General features: G+C 41.2%; 1 protein-coding gene across 1 annotated transcript in view; it reads right to left on the bottom strand.

Moving 5' to 3' along the window:
- TBX15 (T-box transcription factor 15) overlaps positions 1-17,977 on the bottom strand; it is a 90,832-nt gene that overhangs the window by 18,064 nt on the left and 54,791 nt on the right. The window contains exons 3-6 of the mRNA XM_015648168.3: positions 10,671-10,772; positions 8,751-8,922; positions 8,227-8,394; positions 4,752-4,816 (exon numbers count right to left, since the gene is read on the bottom strand). Of these exons, the coding sequence (XP_015503654.1) occupies positions 4,752-4,816; positions 8,227-8,394; positions 8,751-8,922; positions 10,671-10,772 (507 nt within the window). The remainder of the gene's footprint in view (positions 1-4,751; positions 4,817-8,226; positions 8,395-8,750; positions 8,923-10,670; positions 10,773-17,977) is intronic.

Raw genomic sequence — 17,977 nt, 5'->3', positions numbered from 1 at the left:
AGATGCCAACACCAACCGGGACCTACATCCTCCTGCTCCAGGGCAGAAGTTCTACAACAGCCCCCTTGCTGTGAACACAGCTCCTGTCACCCTTCCCTTTCCTCACTGTGAGTGAAAGTGGCAGCAGCACTGTGGCCTTGCCCTGCCCTGCCGAGGACAGCGTGCTGTCACAGGCACCTGAAGAATAAATGTCAAACTCCACAGCTGGCTCTTCCTGCCCCAAATGTGAGTCCTTTACTCCCCACAACTTTGCATGTGTTGAACATGTGTATAAAACATCCTTTCTGAGCATGTGGGTGACAGAGCTCAAACTTACGTCCACTTCTCCTACGCACAAATTTAAGCCTCTAGATACTAGACCAACCTTTTTTCCTATTCATTTGTGGGTTTCTTTTTTTTTTGTTTCTTTCTTTCTTTTTTGTTTCTGGTTTTGGGGGCCCTTTTTCTTCGTGCAGAAAAAATGTTGTAGGTGTTTTTGAAATAGCTTCTAAGCAGAACACATCCTTACGGAATTTTCACATCCTTCCAGGCATCAGAGAAGATCCATGAGACAGCAGCTTTGCGTGCTAACCTGTGAGACACCTACCACACTACATGTGGAGCCTTGCATTGGAAAAATATGCAGTAATGCTAAAAACAGCTCTTGGTGAGAAAGAACACCACCTTCGTGTGCTGATTTTACAACCCTATCCCCAGCCTTTCTTCTGTCTGTGATGCATTCCTATTTTTGAAAGAAAATGTTTAGGTGATGAGGTGGGAATCAAGAAATTTAATCCCTGTCAATCAAATAATAATATGTCTCTCCCATAGCAGTTTATGACATTGCTGTGCTCTCCTAGTCAGCAGAAAAAGTGGAGTGCCATTGTGTGTGTGTTCCACACACTAACAGGGAAAAGAGTCACTGCCTGGCCAATGAAGAGACATTTTGGGACAATAATAAATGCTGACAAAAAAAATAATTGTTTTCAGCATTTCTGAAATGTCAGGAAATTTGGAGAGCCTTTCCTGAGGGTTGCTGATACCAAGTGTGCTGAACAGTATCCATGTGGCATCTACTTTCTCTTCCAAAGAACTGCACTGAAAAATTAACTTCAAACTATCTATCAGGTCATAAACCCTTCCCTCTCACACCATCTTTATGAAGGAAGTAAAAAAAAAAAAAAGTATCAGAAGAGGTCTCACTGCCAGCATTTTTTTTAATAAGGTCAGTCCTTTAAAAGGTATCCAAAACTTGCCCTCTCTTTTTCATTCATTCTTTTATTTTTAGTGCTATAAAATTTTAATAATAGGCAATAAATGAAACAGTTCCATTGTCTGAAAAATGAAACGAGCTATCTGTGCACCTCCATAATCCATCCCATATGGCTGGTCTTGCCATTCCCACTGCACGTAGGATTCAGGACGTCATTTCATTGTTTGCTGGGGAAGCCAAACAATTGGCTCCAAGTGCTCTCCTGGCTCTCTTATCCTAGACAAAAGCTCAAAGAGCATTTCCAACACAAACAACTTTTATTCACCTCAGCTGCCCACATCTGAAAGGAAAATGCTGTTTTTCCTTCAGCCTAGGGGTTTTTTCTTCCATCCCCCTGTTGAGTTTCCTGACTGTTGTCCCTTCTGGCTTCCTCCAGGATAAGGAGCTCCTGCAAGCATCCCACTGTCAGATGAACTTTACCCAGTCTCTAAAAATAATCTCTGTGGCATTAAACCCACACCCTCACCACCCAAACATTTGGCTAGCTGAGTTCCATATGTCAAAAACTGGTTTCTCAATCTCTTGAAGTTCAGGAAAGCAACCAAGTAATAACCTGCCTTATTCATACATTATGTGAGTATCCCCTCACTACCAGGAAACTTTCAACATCAGGAACTTCTCTTGTTGCATTTCTACAAATACTTTATGTGCTTTTGCAAAAAGTGAAGAAGGCCCAAAAACCAGGCAGTGGGAATCTCTAATAAACAGGATCTAAGACTTGGCCTTCAAACACATGCTACCTCCGCAATCCAGCAAGGCTGATGGTGAGATTCCTGAACACCATTACTTAACATTGAGTGCTCCAAGACTGCAAAATATCAGCAAGCTGCTGGGCTGTTCCCATCTTTCCCCCTGAAACACCTCAGTGTTCCTCCAAGCTCAAAGACTGAGGCAGTAAGGTCTGGAGAGAGACACTCATGAAAATAACTGAAAAAGATCCAAGAGAGGATCTGGGTAAAGATTTATCCCCCGTATGGGTACAGTCAGTCACATCATGATGGGTATCCCCAGAGCAGCAGGGTTTTAGCAGTCTCTTGCAGATGAAGGGAGACCACAGTCGTAAGGAAATAAAGCAGGGGGCTGCAAGCTGATGGAAGTGAAAGGGCTGAAATGGAAGTTAGTTTAAAAAACAAGTCACCTCCATAATTTCTGCATCAGGAGACAAGAGTGAAACACTAACAATAAATAAGTGGAGGAAAATGATCCATCTCCATTTAATGGAAGAGCCTCAACATAAAGCAGAACGGAAATGTCCTAGGAAAGAAGTGGCTTAAGAGTTCCTTTTTTTTCACCATGATCTGCTTTTTCCCTGGGAGTTCTTTCCTCCATCATTTGCTGGCAAACTCTAACCATGGCTCCGAGTCAGTATCCAATGTCACTGGAATAGGATGTCCTAGTGCTGCCTCAGAATTCCTTGTCTCTTGCTACTTCCACACCTTTGTTTTTAATTTTTTTCTTTTAAGACCTTTTACATAAAACCTCTTGAACATATACCACTCACTTGCCTGATTCACAAATGGCCCTTCTTCAAATTACCCATTTCTGTTGCAAAGGAGATCTACATTTTCAGTGGGACCTTCTCCAGACACAGTCTGATGTGCTGCAGTTGACTGAAGCTGTGTGGGAAGGACATGGGAAATTGCATAGTATCACAATTGTTTTTTGATCCTAATGAGATTACAAATTCACAAGGGAGAGAAAAGCCATCCAACACAGTTTAGAAAAGTCCCATTTGGAGAGTCCTTTCCACACACAGCTTGGACTTCAATGCTTTCCTCCCTCCTATGTGAATATCTGTGTATGTGTCCTGTGGGAAGGAGGCAGCTGAGCATTCGTGTCCTCCCCTAGCTGACAACAGCAGTGCAACTGCAGCCAGACCCCTGCTTGTGAGGCAGGCGCCTGACTGCTATATATGCTTGCAAATACCTTTGCCTGTTTTTTTCTTCCTAAAGCCTCAGGCTGCTCCCTTTGATGTGTAATACCTTAAAGATTTTAATTCCTCTTTACATCAGCAGAGAGCCTTACTGAGCCCTCCCCACAGCTGCAGCCGTGTAGCAATTTCCTGCCCTTTCTTAAATCAATGAGCTACAAAGATCAGTAATTCCCAACCTTTTCAGGAAACTGTCCAAATTCACTGAGCTAGGACCTTATTAATGCCTTCCACATTAATAGAGCCCACCATGTACCTGGAACTGCATCAATCCCTCTCCCAAGCCCAGCCCCCAGTGCAGCTGTATCTGTGCAAACAGGGAAGGTCTCGTACCCAGGACACACACTGCTTTCCCCACACAGCAGAGGGGGAGCAGGATAACAGTCACATATGCCTCAAGGAGAGCTGATGATCACAGCGGGGATTAAATGAGAGTGGCAACATCTTTACGCCTAACTTCAGTAAGATGAGAGCAGAGGGGCTGAGCTCAGAAGTCTCTAGGTCAGTTAAATGTCTTCTTTGTGATCATGGAGAGTGAAGCACCAAAGATAGTGGTGGAGAACACAGGGCAGTTGCCCATTCATGAGCACTGACCTTACCAAACCTCCTCACGAAGGAGACAGCAGTCCTGGTAAACACACACAACAGGAGCATGCAAGTAAAACTGAATTACAGTGCCCACGGGGACAGCAAATGAGGGCTGTGCACACAACTTTTGCTCTGGTCTGCACACTCAGAGCTTTGCTTTACAACCCCAGGCTTCTCGTAACGTAGTCATATATGTCTAATTGTATAATTAAGGTTTAAAGCCTTTGTTGCACTGATTTAGAGGATACCTACATCATTTAGATCTGAAATATTTAGATCTGCACATCCTGCTGCAGGATTCATGATGGCAGAAAAAGCTGAAATGTTTTTTGAATTTTCTTACTCTTTTTTGATAACTCTAATGTCTTTTCCTAATACAATGGGAGGATTGATTAAAGCTCCATTTTAACTACTGTGCTGTTAAAATATAATTTCTTCTAAACAATATTTAAGGTGTTCTACTTAATTTTTCTATAAAAATCATGACAAAATTAAACAACATAGTCGAAGTGAAACAGTTGGACATTGCTGGAGAAAAACTGAAATTATCTGAAACTAGAATATTTTTGCACTTTTATCCTGCACACCTGTAGGAAACTAATTGTTTCTTCTAACATAAAGTAAGCATTTGCACTCCAAGTTTTGGCACTTCCTGTGAAAATTAAAGTTTAAAAATGCCCTTCAGCCAGCCTACCTGTAATAAAGAATAATTATTCTTTATTTATACATTTTATAAATATAAATATTTATAAATTTATATTTATAAAGAATACATAATGATTATTTATTACTTTACATAAAAGTGCTAGACTGTGACCTATTTGTCTGTTCTACAATCTGCAATCCCCCGTTCTTCTATCTCTGTTCTTTGTTTTAATAAAAAAAGATATTGCCTTTCTCAACCTCAGACATATGCCCTGTGCACTCATCAGGGAAAGAAGGAAAAATATCAGAGAAAAAACACAAACAAGCTTCTGTTACCTGTTTCTCCCAGAATCTCTGAAGCCTTTGGCAAAGGGGTTTCTGTCAATTTTTAATCTGGTGATCTAAAAAGGAAGAAAAAGAGAATTAGTTGATATCTTCAACTTTTTTTCTTTCAACAAATGAAAAATATGGATTATTACCATTCTTGCCCAAAACACCTTTACAATGATCTTTCATACTTATTTCCCCAGACCTCTGTTAAATTTCCATTATCCATGAACAGATAACCTGCTTATAAAAAATGGCACTGGAGACAGAAATTGTGGTGGCATTAGGAAACCTGGCACAGTGCTGGGGCTGAGAATCTGCTCCTGAAGGAGAAGCACACCAGGAGCTGAAATTTTTCAGTGGCCATGTGATTTGGGAAGTAGGTGCACTGCTCAAGTTTGGCTGCTATCTGAGTTATCTCAGCCTCAACACAGCAGATATCCAGCAGCTGGGTGCAACTCATGAACCTTCAAACAATGCTGAAGAGAGAAGGCCAAGCAAAACACAGGCTACAGCCCCCAAAGATGTCAGGTGGCCACCCAGTCACACAGACAAGCTGTTCTTGTCAGCTTCTGAGTAATACTCAAGAGTTTTCTGGTCTGGAAATTATATTTTTCTTCATTTTTGGTTGTTTTTTTTTTTTTTTTCCCTCCTCTAAATAAAGGAGGTAGCAGCCAGACTGAGTGCTTTGGAGGAATCTTCCTCCCTGCTTTATTTTAAAGCAGGAATTCCATGTTGGTAAATATGGAGTATAACACTGGGATTTTGACCTTGTAGCCTGTGGTATTATACTCCCTGTTGGCTATTCCACAACCTGGTGTAGCACAACAGCTTCCCTCTGCCAGCCTCAGCTTGTCCTTAGAGATTCTATGTTGGAATGAAAGGAGAGTGAGATCTCCAGATCCTACCAAATTTGAGGTGGTTTTGCTGAAACTGCTCAAAAGGGACTAGTTTAATACGGTCTGATCTGAAGGGGATTTGCAGGTGTTTTGCTTCTGTCAGAACCAAGCCCTTACTCTGGATATTAACCTCAGATCTGGAATGCAGCTCCTATTTTTGCAGAAGCTTAATTTGTGAACTTAATTTCCGCTAGCCTGACTTTGCAGCTGTCCTGGGACTTGTGTGTACAGAGACAGATATGTTCTGTGGAGGATGGAATTACAGCAGAGGGAATCCCTGTGGTGGATTTGCTAACATTTTACAATTGTTTCCAGAGACGCTTCCCCCAGTAAGGCAAAGCTCTGCAGCCACTGGAGGGCATGCAGGCAGATTCAGGGGATTTAAATTTGGTTTTAATGAAAAGGTTTCTCCAGCCCACCAGAATCTCCTTACTGGTATTATAAAAATGTGATTGTGTCCCCCATATTTTTTTTAACAAAATCCCCAAACATTTGGAATTCAGAGAAACAGAAATGTCAACATTTCTTTACAGTGAGGTGGCTAACCGTGCTAAGGGATCCCTCCCTTAGCATCTCCCTCCCTGTGTAATTATAAGTTTGGTCATTAAGGAAGAATGACAGGCTTATTTCCTGACATTTCTTCTCCTTTCCCTGTCCTCTTTCCTTGTCTGATCCCCAGTTAAGGTTTGTGGAGTATCTGCATTCAGGCATGGGGGGCAGGAAATTTCCCATACTGAAATGATAGCAAACCCACCAGCGTGTTGCAATATTTTTGATCCATTTTGGATAGTTATTTAAGTCAGCTTGAGGGGACCAGACTGAGAAAAAAAGTTGGGAGTCATGGGAAGAAAAAGAAGCAGTCTTGGGAACACTGTTTGCACATGTGCTCTCTTACATGTTGCAAAATAAAAAACTCTGTAACATTTCAGTAAATTGTTAGAACTCACAATTGTTGAAAATGGTTTAATATTGCAATCTGCCTTAAGTTGATTTAATATGGGTCTTTCCTTCAGTCCATAAATGCTAAATAAAGTCTAGCTTAAAAAAAGGATAGATCACAAACAAAGTCAAGGTCCCTAGAGAAAGAATCCTGCCTTATACACCTAATCAGGTTTATAACATCTTTCCCTTATGGTATCTAAAGTCAATACTAAGTCTCATCACTGGGAACTATGCAAGACACAAATCAAACACAAATTATCATAAAATCAGAGAATGGTTTGGTTTGGAAGGAACCACAAAGATCATCTTGTTCAAACCCACCTGCCATGAACAGGGACACCTTCCACTGGACCAGGTAGCTCCAAATCCCATCCAACCTGGCCTTGAACACTTACAGGGATGGGGCACCCACAGCTTCTCTGGGCAGCCTGTGCCAGTGCCTCACCATCGTCACAGTAAAGAATTCTTTCTTAATATCTAGTCTAAACCTACTTTCTTCCAGTTTGAAACCATTCCTCCTTATCCTGTCACTACATGCCCTTGTAAAAGGTCTCTCCATCTTTCTTGTAGGCTCCCTTCTGGTACTGGAAAGCTGCAGTTAGGTCACCCCAAAGCCTTCTCTACTGATCCTTACTTACAGTGGGAAGCATTTGCTTACCCAGTCATCCTGCTGTCCATCCTCTGAAGAGGTACGAGAAGAGATGACTCTTTCACTTGAAGACTAAGGCAAAAAAGTTGTTAAGCACCTCAGCCTTCTCATCAGTCATTAGCAGTTTTCCAGCATTGTTTATCAGGGGAGGTACATCTCCTTTTCTGTTTAACTTGTAGAAGCTCTCCTTGTTGTTCTTTGCAACTTTGCCATGGCCTTCCTCACCCAAACCCTACACAGGGTACCTGTCTTTGTTTCCACTGCCTGTCCATTTGTTCCTTTCCTTTTGGTTTGCCCAGCAGGCCCCCACTCTTTTGAATTCCTTGTCTGATTTCTGGCTCCTGGGGGTTGCTAGCTGTTGGCCTGTATGGTCGACTTCCTTAAAGATCTGCCACCTCTGTTCCTAAGGGCAGGCTCCCAGGAGATCCTACTGACCATCTCCTTGCAGAGCTGGAAGTTTACTTTCCTGAATTTCAGGTGTATTACTTGACTCCTTACCTGACCCCTATCCCTCAGGACATTCATGCATGATAATTTCACTTTATATGCAATACATGTATTCAAAGGCTTATTTTGTTAACAAACTGATGAGATTTGGCTTCTTCAAAACTTTTTCCTTCACTGCTATAAAAAACCCAACTGCTTTGTCTCTAAGATAACTGATCCAGAATATCTGTACTGCCTTAAAATGATAGTGAGGACAGGATGCTCTAGTTTTGTACCATGAGGTAGCAAGGAAATCTGAACACAATGCACCTCTTTACAGTTGATCCTAGTTACTTATTTTACAGCAAAAGCTACAGCTTTTACATCTTCAAGGTGGTTTCCTGGCTAGATAGCTCATGTCTACACAATACCCCAGAGCATGCATTTTCTTTTCTAGCCTGTAAAGTGTAACTTCTCTATGTTTCTCAGAGAAGTTAGTATCTCAGTCACAAAGAGCACACTGATATTTTTATGAATGCACAACATAAAAGGAGCATGAAGGATTTACCTGTTGATTTTGGTAGGCTGTCACTGTGGTGAAAACTGTCTCAGGGAAATTGAAGGTTTTCACCCCATCTCCTGAAGGAACTGGCTTTGTAGGAGAAAGATCACTGCTGAAATCCTTGCGGATGACATGAACACGAGGCTGATACTTATGCATTGAATGTAAGATTATCTGAAAAGAAAACAAAAGGAAAAGGAAATTTTTCCCAAAAAATATTCTATGCAACATCCAGGTGTACAAGAAAGCAGGGATGGAATAAGAGCTAATATGGAGAAAATTATCCTTTTCTTACAAGCATGTATGAGACAAAGTTTTTGCTGTGAGCAAAGAGAAAGGTGCTTTATAGGGTCAGGCAACATTTTGAGGAAAAGCACTGAAACAGCCAAAAAAACCTCCATAAATCTGGAAGCAGCCACAGACACGTGTGCCCAACAGGACACAGGAGCATCAAAGCAGTAGCAGCACCCTTTCAAGTCTGAGTGGAGCAAGGCTGGTTCAGCAGGCACCAGGATTAACTTCTAACTTACATGGCCTTGATCATCCAGCTCGTTGTTGGTCAGCTTGAGCTTGTCAAAACTGACCACCTGCCTCATCCAGGTGTCTCCAGAAGCCAGGGAGTCAGGGTGGATGTAAACCCTCGGGGGCACTGGGGAGTCAGCGTTGCCAGCCACCATCCACTTGGAGCTGTGATACACATACCTGAAAGAGGAAGGGTAGGTGGCTAAAGGAGATTGTTACTCACTCACTGCAGGAACACATCCAGGCTCCCCCTCCCCTGCCACCCTCATGCACCCCAAGCTCTCATTTGCAGTCAGGGGAGAATGTGCTTTATTGCAACCTCCTACCTTCTAAATGAAAGCCAGATTACCCCTGAGCCACTTGTTCAGACTTGAATTCTTATTAAAACCACCTTGCAGTTATTTTCCCTGTAAAACTCTGCCACATGTGCCTTCTCAGTTCCTTAACCCTCTCTGAGCCAAAATAAGAGGCTGTAAAACCTGGGTAAACAAAGTCATCGCTGAAAATATTAATAAACATCCTGCAATTTCTGGAAATCTGCATTCTATCTCATACCAGACTTTGGAAAACACATTTGGCTTCACCCAGAAAGGGCAATATCCAAGGGATACTGCTAAAACAATCGATAAAAGAGAATCGCTGGTTTGAAATGTTGCAAAACAGGAAATTCCATATAGTGTTACATACATTGGGATTAGAGGGAAAAATCATTTTTTTGTTCCTGATCTAGCCATCCTATATATGCCATAAATTTCTCTACCACAGCTTTGCCTAGACACTTTTTTTTTCCTGCCCTGCAGCTCCTTCCCTCTAAAGCATTTCACAAACAGTTCCACTGACACCTCTGAGTTCTGCCCTGTGCTACCCCTCTTTAGGTCTCTGCTAAGATGTCTCAGTCTTTACCTAAAAACAGTGACTCATTTTTTGTATTTTCACAGGAAATGGGGGGAGAAAAAGCAAAAAAGAGGGGTCTTTTCTTTTCCTGGTAGTTTGTTCTATGTGGCCGTGCAACTTAACAAGGACAGAAAAGAAGGGTAAGAAAATAAACGTATTTTCAATGTCAATGTTGTTAGAACCACACTCTTAGAAATGAGAGGAAAAACATCCATCTGAGTAACAAACACTATCTTGCTGCTTCCCAGGAAAAGTATTTTCCTGATTAAAATTCTGTACAATTTGGGAGCAAAAATGTAGTATTTAGCATTTGAAGCAGAGGTTCAAGTTTGAATCCTTGAAAAGTGGTTCAAACAAGACTATCTGGAGAAAAGACTTGCTCTCGGGGGTCTTTAAATTAGAATACATAAATCATGTCAGTCTGGAGAGTTTTCTGAGATGCAGAGGTTCATGAGTTTTCCAGAGTATTCTTTAAGATCAGAAGCCCATTAATATCAGAGAAATCTCTTCTTCCTGTCTTTATGTCAGCAGTGGAAAGTTTCTCAGTGACTCCATACTGTAGGTCAGGGATCAATATTCACTGAGGCCGCTATGCTGGACAGTAGGCACTTTTAAAACAGAAATCACCCAGTCCAGTTCAGGCCAGACCTGAGGGGCCTGGCTTAGTTCAGCTGCTCCTTGCCCATTCCTTTCTTGCTGAGGTAATTTTAGGGGCTGCAGACCCCCATTGATAACTCCAGTTATTGGTTCCCTCAGAGAGTCATTGCTGATCGTGTCAATCAGGAAATGCATGATAGAGATCTCCTCAATTGAAAACTGCTACTTGAAAAGAGAAAGATTTCATTCAAAAAGTACAAAAGACTGTATTAAAATTCTGGTTTTGTGTCTAAAGATTCTGGTCAAGTCAACTATGTTGGTGTAAGCCATCAGGGTCTCCTCCAGCACACCTTTGCAATGGTGGGTGTCATTAAATGGCAGGTGTCATTGACAATAAGTTGCTACAAGATTCCCACCTCTGCCCCTGAAAAGCTTACCTGTATCTCTTGTTATCCACAGGGACAATGTCCATGGCAATATAATACTGCTGGTGGGGATCCAAGCCTGTAATTTTCACCCTCATGGCTGGAAACATTCTCCTAGGAAATTAAGAGTAGAAACAAGGAAGAAAATGGTGAATAAGGAAGCTGAAGAGGTTTCTTGCCCCTCTCTCTGGCACCATAAGCATGCTACTTTACACAGCCCAGTCCTTGGCATGATTCCTCTGGGCTTGGTGTGGGTAGAAAAGACTGTGCTGGCAGTGGTTTGAATATTCAGTATTTTTCTCATTTAGAAAAAGGGGTAACGCACTAACAACCTGTAAGTAATGATAGAATACTGACAATCAAGCACTCTGTTCCCAGTTCCTAGCAGACAGTTCTGCTACGCTTCACACAAATCATCCTCTCTAAGGCTTTTCTAGGATGGGCAGTGTGCCTTTTACTTTGTGTTTTTCCCACTGGCCATATATTTGTAACCCTTCTCTCATATCCCATTTAATGCTGGATCATTTTAGTTCTCTTTTTTTTGAGAATACCACATTTCAGTATAGAGTTTGAAAGCATTCAGGTAACATTTAAAGCAAATACATCGTCCTGAAAGATCACTCTCATGTTTATAGTTACTTAAGAAAAAACATTCCCCAAATTAATCTGCTTATTAGGAATGTATTTCATATTCAATACAAACACTGGCATTATTGTCATTGTTTCCTCAAAGTCATGGCAGTGTTTTGTGCAATCTTTTTAATAGATGTTGTCTTTTGTAAGCCATATGATCCAGATCTATCTTAAGCATTTTCTCCTGATAGACAAGGTATGCAACTCTACACTAAAGAGAAGTAATTCCCAGCCTTTTTCTTCTTGTCTGAGCACAAGTTAAGCTCTGCTAAGCACAGTCACTGTTGTGGGAGTGCTTGTAGCTAGGCAATTATTTCAGAAAAGAATAGACCAGAACAATTTCAGCCTTAAAGTATGTTAGTGTTAGTATGCCTATGGCCTAATTTCTCTTCCTTAAAAATTTTATGGTGGCCAGTAGACCAATTTCTATTCTACACCTCCCTCAAAGAGCATGCTGAGGGAATTACTTATGCCATATTATATTTGCAACTAATGTGGTATTTTTACACCTTCATAAAATCCGAGGAGCTGAACTGAATGAGGTGCAGAAGGCATCTAGCAACACCGGAGTCAGAGAAGAGCGCTGAAAAAACCCTGCATTGTTTCACTGACTCAGACCTGAGCTCTAGCTGAGTGGCTTCTCAGCCTTTATCTGAGAAAAACTTAAGCTGAGGTCCTATAGGATGGTGTTAACTGAATGACTTCTGCCTAGAAAATACAAAGCTTTGGTAGGAGAAACCCCAAAAAGTACTGGATGCTTATGCAAAATCATATTCTGCTTTTCTGATAAGTAGATACATCCTTCCAGGAGGGAAGCATGTGGATGGAGGGAGGATATTAAAGGGCAATTTAAAATCACAATACCAAAATAGTAGGAAAGTGTACAAGAAATGTTTCTAGAAGCCATCCCTACAAACCATCATGACACTTTCCCTTCTATTTAGTGAGAAGCTGTGAAATGGCAGAGAAAAAGATTTAGTTCTTATTTCAACATTTCTGTTTCTCAAAGTATTGCTAGTGAATGCAGCCTGGAAGAGGAAGAAAGCAGGAAAGATTGTGTCAACATCTCCAGAAGTATCTCTCAAACTTGGCACGACAGGGATGTGATCATGAGAATCTATTTCATTCTTTCCCAGCCAAGCCACACATAGGCACTTGCAGAAAAGGGTGGGAAGGAGTAGGAAGTTGATGCTCAGCCTTTGCCCCTACCCACAGCTCTTTTATTTCAGCCCACACTGAGAAGATAAGATCTGACTGACCTATTAGTAACTGCATCTGCTTTGGAAAAGGGCATTTATCGTGGGGGGTGGGGAGAGCACCACCCCACAGCTGCCACAGCACAGCTAACCCAAGTTATGAGAGACGTAAAACTGTCAGAAAAATCGTCTGCAGAAACCCTTCAAGGAGAGAGCGATTTGTGCAACTGATGGTGTGAGTTTGCTAGTAGAATGACTGGGGGGGAGGTGAGGAAGGAATAATGGATTAGTCTTCAATGGCTTGAGGGCATTACCTTGTTTCTGCCACAATGGCTCATTAAATCTGCCAAGCCAAATGGGTACAGGATGTGGCATTTTACAGTCCAGCTCTCTTTAATTAGAGAGAGGTGGCTTGGGAGCAGCTAAAGAGGCAGGTCATGTTTCAGAGGTTGATGAAAAACCCAGGATTAAATCAGAGTCTCTTTGGGTCTAAGTCTGCACACTGTGTTGGGAAAATTGAATGCACTGTGTGTCCCAAAGAAGCTCTCTCCAAATCTTCAGCCCCGTGTAAAGTTGCAGTATAGCCTGTGGGGTTGTTTGCTTATGAAATACCTTGTAAAAGATTACCACAGACCGTTCAGCAGGCTTAGAGGCTAATCTCTAAAATGATCGGAGAGAGCTCAGCTGATCCCAGTACTTTCTCTAAGGTTTAAGTGTACCTTTAAAGTTTTGTAAATTATTACTGTTTTTCTTTTTTCTGTGGGTATAAAACTAACTGAGGTTCCTTTTCCATAAAGATGTGGCTGGAACTGTCACAGCAGGTCTCCAGCAGCACTGCTGTGTGGAAAAAGGGAAATGGAAAAGGCAAACAGTGGAGACTTAGGGATGTGCTCGTGTATAATCCTGGTAAAGTCCCTGTTTTCTGCATTTCCTCTTGGCTGGCTCTTGGTTGCCCAGAGGCACCAGCCTTATAGAAAACAAGAGGCTCATAGGTTTGGAAGGAATTCAGGCCGTTTGGATATGGTTGTGTTAATAAACAGTCAAGAATCTTTCATCTAGATAGGTGTCAGCTTCATTGTCAAAGCTATGGGCACAAAGGCTGTCTGTTTTCATAGGGAACATGTGATGACATCTGATATATTTTAGTAGGAGGTTTTATATCAGCATCAGTTTGGGATGATCAAGTTATTTATATGTTAGCTTTACCACTCAGCAGGAAAAGAGTCTTCCTAAACTTAGACTGTGAACTTAAACACAGTACCCTTTTAGGGGAAATATGATGTGATATGAAATAAGTTACTACTACTGCTTTAGGACCACTTAGAAGTGTTTTTAAAAGCATTTTAGTAACAGCTATGTGCCTCAGTCACCTCAATTTCTGTTTTCTTCCATAATGAGATTGAAGTTTATGAACATCAAATGTGAAGAAAGCTAATGATAGATAAATATCTCTAGAATTTGGTTTAAAAGTATTTGCCAGTGCAGGAGTGTGTACTCATATTAAGAATCATGTTGGGGAACTTTCAACAAAAAATTGGTTGTGGCAGCTAGCAGTATATCTTTTGGTGATGGTATTTAAGACTTCCTTTTAAAATATAGTTTAATTTTACTTTGAGAAAACTGGTCATAGGTGGAGGATCACAGGTATATCCCCAAAATGGATTTTTTTTCACATTAGAATAATGATTCAGATTATTACCCTTAAGTTAGGAGCATAGATAAGAGTAGACTTGTATAAGGGTGACATCTACTAAATTCGAAGCCTAAAATGAAGGGATGTTCTCTTCAATTGTAGCAAAAGAAAATGTGTCTATTTCAGTGATAAGCAGAGCAGTCATTTCCCAGATATATATAAAAAAAATCCAGTTGAGAAACTTTGCAAAATAATCTGATTTAGGTCTGCAGATTAAGTATGCACAGTGTTTACAATGTGTGTGAGTTTACAGGGCAACCTGAAGTTAACCTTGTTATTTCATATCTCATATTTCCCTGCATTTAAGACTGATGCCAAATGTACATTTCTGTAGAGAAACAAATGTGGTAAGGAGTGAAGGAAAGGAAGGCAGGGCAAGGAAATGAAAGGCAGTGGAGAAATGCCCTTCTGTTTCCCTCTGCAGCATGAGATCATGTAGAGATGTGTGTTTTGAGAGGAAAAGCTGAGGTCAGGGCTTGGTAGCAAATGGATTTATTGTTTATGAAGGAGAGGGAGACCAACAGATCTTCTCAGTTGCTCTCAAAGGGGACATTCTTCTGGAAGCTGGAGCAAGCTTATCTGGCCCATGAGGCCAGGAACTCTAAAAAGCAGTTTGGTAGCTGTAGCCCGCCAGGCCTTGCTCTGAGAAGTCCTCTCCATGGGCCCCTTCAGCATCAACAGAGCTTGATTACAAAATCTCTGCTGCTCTCTCTAACTGAGGAGCATTTTTGGACCCACCCTTCTTTCCACTGAAAAGGAAAAATAACACCTGGTAATGTGTACAGCCCCAAGTACATGCTACAAACAACTCAGACTCATGATTTCAGCAACGCAAAGACTGCAGGTTAAGTACCATTTAACCTCTCAGGAGGCACAGAGAAGTCAGGAGAGGACAAGGTCACCTGTTTCACTCACTGATGGCTTTTTCCAGTCTTACTCTCGATCCTGGCCATCAGCATTTTGGTTTGAGCCATCCTGCAGCACATGATAACTGTGGTATGACAGATGAGATCATTTCCCCCGTTGCTGAGATGAGATCCAGGCTCTGTTAAGGCAGAACCTGTGTTGCCAGAATGATACCTCTTGGACGTGCTGGTATTCATGGTAGCACCCATAAAACTACCTCCATAAACAGTAGGCTGCCATTCCCTTACAGATCCAGAGGACTCCAAGCACTCCCTACAGTGTATTTCCCCAGGAGTAAGTGCACTTTTTTCCCCACTTTGAGCAGCACTTCTATGCATCTGTTAACTAACAGATTTACCCCTGCAGCTCAGGTGACCATGGACATTAGACAGGGATTGTAGGGATGTGGAAAAGGTTTCAAATTCCTCCACTGATGCTGCCAATATGATCACTTTTAGTAAAGGAGAGTAGAGAAAAAGAGTTAAAAATTATTTTAGGACCGGTTGTTGAAATCAGTATGACCTGGGTCTTACGATGAATTAATTTATTTTGTACAGAGTCCAAGGTTGCCTTTCAAACAAAAAGGAGATAAAGGTAAATTGCAGATTTGAATGACTGCAGCTGACAGCCATTTGCATCTTTTACACAAGGAACAAAGGAGGCTTGTTATAAGCATCTGATCAAAATCTAAATAAAAGTGTTTCAGTGGAAAGGAAAAAGGAAGAGTTGTAAGAGGACTGGAGTAAGTTAAAGAGAAAAAAAAAGACATCTATAAACACAGCATCAAGGAAAGAAAAACAGCAAAGAACTGAGAGTGAGTAAAAGTGAGTGAGAGTAGGAGTCTGAAAGTCAAAAAGTGCAGTGTGCCTGACATAGGCAGAAATACATTTGAAATGAGAATGTAGTTTAGAAATTAGCATTACACAGCGAGAGCAGAGACATTGTGGGGACATGCAGGAACCAGGCAGTGCCTTACAAGTCATAGAAAATTAAGGAGCAGCTGTAGTTATAGGCAACTGAGTCTGTAATTATAATGGCTTTCAAAACAAGTGGGCCTTATGGGACTCAGGGTTTCCAAAGAGAAAGCAACAAGAGCAAAATCTTCTGTGAGGAAGGAAGCAGATGCAAATTACACTTTGTGTCTCTTACAATTTGAATAAGTAGTAGGAAATCTTCAGGGAATAACACTAGTGCTGTTATTTATGCCAGAAATAATAAAATCTAATCTCTGGAATGCATCATATATCATGCATCCCATATGGAGAAACAGGATTGCTAGACTCAGTTCTCACCCATCACAGACACATCTTCTCTGAGAGAAAACTGTTTAACCTGTTGAACTGTTCAACCATTTAATTTTCAAATTATATCACACCTGTAAAGATCATCCTCAATAAATAGGTGTTATTACTGAAAGAAACTGCCCAGCTCTTCATTATGCTCATTATGATTAACCTACAAATGTAGTCAACAGAAAAAGAAAAAAACAGCAGCCCTCCAATATTGTTAACATCACATCTGGAGAAGAACATCATCAAGCAGAAAAAAACCACATCTATTTAGTAATTACATAGATTTTCTGTGGGCAGTGATGTGACAGTTGGCCATCAGTACTCAAATAATTCCAAGCATTTCAAGGAGAAAGAATATTATTTCAGATTATAATGAATAAATTATTTGCAAGGGAAGTTATGATTCTATTGTGATACATGGTCTTCTGAAAGTGAAAGAATTATTCTCACTGGAGCTTGTAAGATGTCAGAAAGGTCACATACTTCATTCAGAAAATTGTGAGCTGCCAATAAGTTCCAGACATTTTGGTTTGAACTGGTGGGCATAGAGATTTTTATTCTGCTTTTAAGTCTATCTAGTCCATGTATCATCAGAGAATTAATTATGCTTAATCTAACAGGTAATAATGTATTATTTTAAGTTTCTGAAGCAGCATGGTCCAGGCACCAGGATGATAAACTCAGAAAGAAGGAAGCTGGTTCTTCCAGTGCCATATTTAATGATGCTGGACAGATCACTTGATCTGCTCAGGTCTCAATGCCACCACCTATGAAAAGAGGAGAGTAATGATTTTCTCTGTTTCTCTGCTTTAACATTTCCAGAGAAGAGGTGTTGCACAATAGCAAGTGATATCATTCCTGTTACTTTGCCTCTTCCATTTGAGGCAAAAGGTCAAAACCAGCAGCCCACTCTGTACTGATGAAAAATTCTTCCTTTGCCACTGAAATCTAAAACCGGGACCTAATCTGCCTCTGATAATCTTTTTCAGGGATCATCTGGGTTCTTTGTCCAGCATAACTTTCCTTGAATTATCTGGACTTTGTGGGGCTAGAGAGCAATAACACTCACTTCACAAGCATATAAAACAACAAGTCGAACTGTTCTGGCTAATTCTGAGAGCACAGATAAGAAACAACGCTGTAAACAATAGAGCACCGTGGGTTTTCCCCAAAACTTGGGTGAAATTTCCCTGCTGCATCTCTGCGGCACAGTCGGGACAGCTCCCGGGTCCCTCCCGGTGTTTGCCGCCCTGGCGGGCTCTGTCCGTGGTGCTGACGCCCTCCTTCTCCGCGTCAATCGGAATTTAAACCTCATTAGGTGGAGGAAAGAAACGGTCTGCTAATGCAAACGTGCCTTAAAATCCTAGTTAGGGTTGTAGAAATGTACAAGTACCTCTAGGTTGTGTTTTGGGAAACAGACCCCTTGCCATTTTTAAATAGTAGTCAGCAGTGAAGATCTTCCCCTTGGCTAACCTGTCATGGTGAGGTTTGCCTTTTAAAAAAATCTGGCTAATCAGTGGCTCTTTCTAACCTCAGCTGTCATGGTACCACTGCAATAGCAAAGGAAAACATTAGGCTTGCACATCTTTTGTACAGGAA

Source organism: Parus major, chromosome 1 (assembly GCF_001522545.3).
Source record: "Parus major isolate Abel chromosome 1, Parus_major1.1, whole genome shotgun sequence".
NCBI classification, from domain to species: domain Eukaryota; kingdom Metazoa; phylum Chordata; class Aves; order Passeriformes; family Paridae; genus Parus; species Parus major.
Note: the sequence above shows the minus strand (reverse complement) of the source record. Positions and strands in the feature narration are given on the sequence as shown.